Source organism: Otolemur garnettii, unplaced genomic scaffold, assembly GCF_000181295.1.
Source record: "Otolemur garnettii isolate 467f Iridium unplaced genomic scaffold, OtoGar3 scaffold00204, whole genome shotgun sequence".
In the NCBI taxonomy this organism is placed as follows: Eukaryota; Metazoa; Chordata; class Mammalia; order Primates; family Galagidae; genus Otolemur; species Otolemur garnettii.
Window position 1 is genome coordinate 114,552 of NW_003852599.1, and position 6,513 is coordinate 121,064.

Below are 6,513 nucleotides of genomic sequence, written 5' to 3' on the forward strand. Positions count from 1 at the left end.
CTTGAGCCACAGGCGCCGAGCCTATTTTTACTTTTAGACTATCTAGTTTCCTAGGGACACCAGGGTTGGGGAGGCACCTGTTCCCAAAGCCATTTTTCCCCAAAAAAGACTATTTTTACTTTTAGACTATCCCGTCTAGTTTCCAGCCAGAAACAAGCTCAGGCGGGTGCCCCTCTCCCCAAACACACAGAGTCTAGCTCAGGCCCCCCAGCTCCTTTGTCCTGCACGAGCTGATGAAAAGAGAGGGTGAGTGACCCCGGCAAGGAGAGCAGGTGGGGACGACAATCTCAGACCACGGAGGGCCCCAGAGACCTTCGTCCCCGCGCCTGTGCACAGCTGGAGAAACTAAGCAGATTGGAATAGGACAGGGGTGAGAGGAAGGGCTGAGTCCAAAGCGTCACGACCCTTGACTGGCACAGACAGAAGCTGCACCTGGCCGAGAACGCCGAGCCGGAGGAACAGTCGGCGGCTTAGGTGCTGGGACGCAGGCCCAAGCTGCCCCTTTCATTCCTTTCAAACTGTGACTTTGTTTACAGACTCGAGAGGGTATTCCGCGGCCCCCCAGGTGCTATGGAGGTGGGGGGCACTGTGTGGAATTAAACCGTAAAGCAAGAAAGCGGCTCTGTGTCCTTTTTCCCTTCTTGCGCTTTTCCTCGATGGGGGCACCCACGGCCCCGGGCTGCTGCGGTAATCGCCCTGCGCAGAGCGCTTTTGGTTACGGGGGTTGCTGCTCGGGCGGGACTACGAGAGCAGAGAGTTGGATCTGCTGCGATAAGAGTGCGCGAGTCTTGGGGACGCTCGTAACGTCAGCCAGAGCGACGCTACGGTGGGTCCAGTGGGGCGCGGCCCTGCACCTGCGCATGCTCGGGAGCGGCGCCGACTAATGACGCACTGCGCAGGTGCGCGGCGGGGGCCGTTGAGGAACAGGATGGATCGCGAGTTGATTCGGAAGGTGTCGGTGCTGCAGGTGGGGGGGCGGGAGGGACGAGCTCAGGATTCCTGGGGTCTGGTACTGGGACCTGCAGCAACATGAGGCTATCACGTTCAGTCCTTTACCCTTACCAGCCTCCGGAGATACCGGTCCTCCCTCGCCGCGTTGCAGAAGGTTGCCTAGCACTCCCCGCTACACGCTCACACAGCATCAGGGAGATAGCTGGAAGTGTCTTAAAACTAGAAGGGGGATCCAGACCAGCATCTTCCGTTGAACCCCTATGTCCCCTGTTTTTTTAGTGGCTGTGTCCCCTCTTGCAGTCACAGGGATGACCTCCCCAGGAGGATCTCCTTCCCTTACAACGTTAAAGAACTGTTTTCTCCGCGTTCTCCACACCAGGCCTGTGTCCGGGGCTTCTTGGTCCGACGCCAGTTCCAGAGCCTGCGAGCTGAATATGAGGCGATTGTACGAGAGATTGAAGGCGACCCTGTTAGGATTCAGTGGACCAAGGGGTGGATTCCAAGGCCCCAATTTCTCCCAGAGGTAGTGCAGGGGAGAAAGGAAGGGAAGGGAAGGAGGGATTTGGGCAGGGTAGAACCCACCAGTCTTGCTGACAGGATTTTTTCCCTGGAAGAAGCAGCAGACTCACCTCCTCACACCCCAATCCTTAATCCTCACCATCCTGCCTGCTAGATCGTGGTGCCCAGATACTTGGAAGGGTTTAACCCTGAGGTGCTCTCACCTCTAATTTCTCAGAAGGCAAAATCCTTTGGGACTTGCAAAGTAGGAGAGAGGGTATCAAATCCACAGCAAGAACCGAGGAGCCGCTTCCCATGTAAAGAGGCTGAGAGAGAGGCCATCTGGGAGGAGATGGTGTTCAAGAAGTCAAGAGAGAGCTCAGCAAACCCAGGAAATCTCTGCCGAGTTGATAGCCCCTGGCTTCAGGCTGAGCAGAGCAGGAAAACTAGCCAGAAAGAAATCGGAGACATGATAAGGATGAAGAACCCAGGTACCTCTTTGCCAATATCAGGGCAAGCCCTTGACCCTCTCTTGGCCTCAACCTCCCCATCTGAAAAGTGAAAAGTGGCTCGGCGCCTGTGGCTCAAGGGGCTAAGGCGCCAGCCACATACACCTAAGGTGGCGGGTTCGAATCCCCAGCCTGGGCCCGCCAAACAACAATGATGGCTGCAACCAAAAAATAGCTGGGCGTTGTGGCGGGTGCCTGTGGTCCCAGCTACTTGGGAGGCGGAGGCAGGAGACTCGCTTGAGCCCAGGAGTGGGAGGTTGCTGTGAGCTGAGATGCCACGGTACTCTACCCAGGGGGACAGCTTGAGGCTCCTGTCTCAAAAAAAAAAAAAAAAGAAAGAAAAGTGAAAAGTTTGCACTAGATAAGCTTCATCCCTCTCCATTTTCCCTCTGCCTGGTTGGGAGCACTACATGGCTGGGCACTGGGGGGTTGCCGGGGTCTAGCCTTAATGCTTTCTCCCTCCTTTCTTCCCTCCTTCACAGAAGCTACAGGTCCAGGACTGCTTCACAGCCAGCCTCAGCTACAGGAGCTCCAATACCACCGCAGCCACTTGGCCATGGAACTGCTGTGGCTGCAACAGGCCATCAATAGCCGTAAGGCGGTAGGCATTAACTTGGAGCTCTTTCTGAACATTAGGGCTAAGAGTGGGGGTCTGGGAGAGACCTCCTACCATCCCCAAGCAGGCCTGTCTGGTACAGTGTCTTTTCTCTCCCCTCAACAGTACCTAATTCTCAAGCAAACACTGAGCTCCCCAGAGGCAAGTCAGACCAGAGACAAGCCCTGCATGTGCCCAGACCATGGAGGACAGGCCTGTGACAGCGACCAGTCACAAGCAAGCCTACCACTAAAGAACCAGTTCTACAGAGACAAAACCGCTGGAGAGCTAGACCATGTAGATTACTCCTGCCAGAGGGTCAAATCACCCCACAAATTTTCAGAAAGTCTGTCTCCTACACAAAAAACAGCTGGAGCTAAGTATAGGGAAAAATGCTCTAGGAGGGCTAGACCACAGTTTCCTATGCCATCAGACAGCCAGGCCATGGAGGACAGGTTCACCAAAGAGCCAGACAATGGAGGACAGCTGCAGAGGAAAGTCCTGGAGGACCAGACCCCCAGATGCCTCAAACCTAGGGACCACTGTTCCAGGAAGGGCAAGACACAACTTCATGTACTCTCTGAGGACCCAGATACTGAGTTTTCCAGAGGGCTAGATTACAAAGAGCCTAAATACCAAAGAGCCAGGCCACAAGAGTTGGGTTTCTCAGAAGACCATATCAGTTGGGATGGGACCTTGGCAGGGCCAGAGCATAGTAGCTTGCATCTTTGGAGGACTAAACCACCCAAAGGCCAAACCCCCCATGATAGACACTCCAGAGAGGGAACCTCTGATGAGCCTAGTCATGAAGGATGGAAAAACCAAAGGACTACAAGGCCACCTGAGAACCCTTTTTCCACAGGGTCAGACCATATAGGAGAGGACCAGGTTCCAAAGGGGTATGCTGTGAAAGGACCATGAAATGGGATCTCATCCTATCACTCTGATACCAGCTCTACCTCCTGCTCCTGCCCTGGGAGTCCGTGGCTAGTGGGGCCAAGAGAAGCTGGAGCAGAGTATTGGCATAAGTACAGGGAGAAGGACGAAGAATACTCTTTCATCTTTTCATCCTCTGCCTATGGGCTCAATCCAATTTTGTGGATAAGGAGTTATCTGGGATTTATCTTGTAACATTTGCTGGAGGAAAACAAGAGTCACCTGGGGGAAGTGGAGTGGGAGGCTTGGTGGAGAATAAAGATTTTTTTTTTCTTGGATTCTATATTTGGCTGTTTTCTTCTGTTGCCTTTGGTTAGGACAAACTCTGCGTCTTCATGTTCACCTCCTTGACCCAGAGCCAACTGGGAGCCATGGCCCAGGGGTAGATCTAGATCTAGCCATCCTCCTTGGGGAACAGCCCCCACAGCTGACTCTCTTCCAGCTCAGCCCTGGGGCTTTAGCATAGCAAGGAGGCTCTGGAGAGTATTGGAACATATGGCTTTACCATGTTTCCCTGAAAATAAGACCTACCCAAAAAAGCCCTAGCAGGATTTCTATGCATGTGTTAAATATAAGCCCTACCCTGATAATAAGACCTAGTGATGGGCATGGCTATGCAGATACGCCATGCATTTCGGTGCAGAGCGGTAAGGAAGACTGGAATACCTTTTATCTGCCAGCTCCTTTCTCCAAGCTGATTGCACTTGTGTGGGTGCATGTGTGGTAACTGTGGTAGCAGGCATCCTATTGTGCATGTGCCAATGGCTAGGAGAAAGGAGTTAAGGCATCACTAGCACCAGCCCCACCAACAAGGTCAGCTCCCCCTGTGAGGTTCCAGAAGAAGATGACTTAACTGTATTTGAATAAATGTAGATTGTTGTATTAAACTTAATAAAAAATAAGATATCCCGGGCAGTGCCTGTGGCTCAGAGGAGTAGGGTGCCAGTCCTATATGCTGGAGGTGGCGAGTTCAAAACTAGCCCCAGCCAAAAACTGCAAGAAAAAAAAATCCCCTGACAATAAGCCCTAGTGTGTCTTCTTGAGAAAAAATAAATATAAGACAATGTCTTATTTTCAGGGGAACATGGTAAGTATGTTCTCTGCCACTCCTTTTCTCACTGAGCCCAAAGATCTTTCAGGGTTGTTTTTTTTTTTTCTTGAGACAGTCTCACTCTGTCAACCCAGCTAGAGTGCACTGGCTTTATCATAGCTCACACAACTTGAAATTCTTAGGTTCAAGTGATCCTCCTACCTCAGCCTCCTGAGTAGCTAGATTACAGACGCACACTACCATACCCAGCTAATTTTTTCTTTTCTTTTTTTATTTTTTGTAAAGATGGGGTCTTGCTCTTGGCTCAGGCTGGTCTCAAACTCTTGCCTGACCTCACATGATCCTGCTGCCTCAGTCTCCCAGAGTGCTAGGATTACAGGTGTGAGCCACTGTGCCCACCTGGTCTTTTTTCTTTTCTTTTTTTTTTTTTTGAGACAGAGCCTCAAGCTTTCCCCCTGGGTAGAGTGCCGTGGCATTACAGCTCACAGCAACCTCCAACTCCTGGGCTCAAGCGAGTCTCTTGCCTCCGCCTCCCAAGTAGCTGGGACCACAGGCGCCTGCCACAATGCTTGGCTATTTTTTGGCTGTAGTTGTCACGCCACAACGCCCGGCTATTTTTTGGTTGCAGCCGTCATTGTTGTTTTTTGGCGGGTCCGGGCTGGGGATTCGAACCCGCCACCTTAGGTGTACGTGGCTGGCGCCTTAGCCGGTTGAGCTATAGGCGCCGAGCCCACCTGGTCTTTTTTCATGTAGTCATCATACCTCGCCTATCCTTGAGAGGCTCCTTTCAGGAAAGATTCAATGCACCTTGAATATAAATTCTCTCACCAGAAAGTCCCTTTGCCTTCCTGGGAGAGAGGGCAGGACTCCACTTGTGATTGGCACCACTCCCAGCCCTGCTTTGGTTGCCTAGTAATAGCTTTGCGTCTCTGACTGCGGATACACCATGGCAGGTAGTAATCCAAAGGCCAAGAAGGTAGTGGTGTACCGGAATGGGGACCCCTTCTTCCCAGGCTCCCGGCTGGTGGTGACTCAGCGCCGCTTCCCCACCATGGAGGCCTTCCTCTGTGAGGTGACATCAGCTGTGCAGGCCCCACTGGCTGTACGTGCTCTCTACACGCCTTGTCACGGCCACCCTGTCACCGACCTGGCAGACTTGCAGAATGGAGGGCAGTATGTGGCTGCTGGGTTTGAACGATTCCACAAGCTACAGTGAGTGGACTGGGACTTGGCCAAAGAGCTTGGGGAGGGCAGTAACTGCAACAGCAATGGCGGCATTCAGTGCTTACTGTGCAGGCACCAGGCATTTCATACATTTTCTCGCTTAACCCTATGAAGGGGGTGGTTTTAGTTAGAGGGGCAAACAGACAAAAAAACCTGCCTAACATTACACAATAAATAGTTGAGCTGCAATTCAAATCAAATTCTCTTTGGTACTAACACTTATACCCGGGGCAGCCAATACCAACTTATCTCCCTCCAGATTGAGCCCCTTCTAAAACAGCAGTTCTCAACCTGTGGGTTGCGATCCACAGGAACTATATTAAAGGGCCACGGCCTTAGGAAGGTTGAGAACCACTGCTCTAAAAGGTCTTCTCAATTGGATCACCAAACACAAAATCCACCCATCTGTGCTTAGGCATCCCAAACTTTCCCATTAGGCTAGGATCATGCCCATTATATGGTGGGGCTGTCTTCCAAGGTGGGATCATCTGAGCCTCCAGTTCAGATTCAGCTTCTAAGTCCTACTCTTAGCTCTCATTTGAGGTCACTTACTATTATATAATGTAAGGAGAGAGGGGTTGGGAGCTAGACAGACTTAGAATCTAGGCTTGGTCATCCCTGTGTGACCTTGGGTAAGTCACTTAATCTCTTAAGAGTCTCATACAAAGTGGAGAGAAAGGCTCGGCGCCTATAGCTCAACCGGCTAAGGCGCCAGCCACGTACACCTAAGGTGGCGGGTTCGAATCCCC

The 6,513-nt window shown here is 51.9% G+C and overlaps 3 protein-coding genes across 5 annotated transcripts in view; all 3 read left to right on the top strand.

Moving 5' to 3' along the window:
- CCDC28B (coiled-coil domain containing 28B) overlaps positions 1-619 on the top strand; it is a 6,667-nt gene extending 6,048 nt beyond the window's left edge. The window contains exon 6 of the mRNA XM_003801244.2: positions 420-619. Within this exon, the coding sequence (XP_003801292.1) occupies positions 420-474 (55 nt within the window). The 3' untranslated portion in view covers positions 475-619. The remainder of the gene's footprint in view (positions 1-419) is intronic.
- A 299-nt stretch (positions 620-918) lies between these two features.
- On the top strand, positions 919-3,737 carry IQCC (IQ motif containing C). Of its 3 annotated transcripts, none has more exons than XM_023507776.1 (5): positions 919-967; positions 1,331-1,474; positions 1,625-1,940; positions 2,441-2,559; positions 2,680-3,737. In XM_023507776.1, exons 1-5 carry the CDS (start codon positions 929-931, stop codon positions 3,472-3,474), a joined length of 1,413 nt encoding a protein of 470 aa, XP_023363544.1. In that variant the 5' UTR covers positions 919-928; the 3' UTR covers positions 3,475-3,737. The 3 variants fall into 3 exon arrangements, with proteins under 3 accessions (XP_023363544.1, XP_023363546.1, XP_023363545.1); XM_023507778.1 differs by having other exon boundaries at positions 1,688-1,940; XM_023507777.1 differs by having other exon boundaries at positions 919-952.
- Positions 3,738-5,486: 1,749 nt separating this feature from the next.
- Positions 5,487-6,513, top strand: part of DCDC2B (doublecortin domain containing 2B) — a 6,178-nt gene continuing 5,151 nt past the window's right edge. Inside the window, exon 1 of the mRNA XM_012812364.1 lies at positions 5,487-5,752. Coding sequence (XP_012667818.1) covers positions 5,487-5,752 — 266 coding nt within the window. The remainder of the gene's footprint in view (positions 5,753-6,513) is intronic.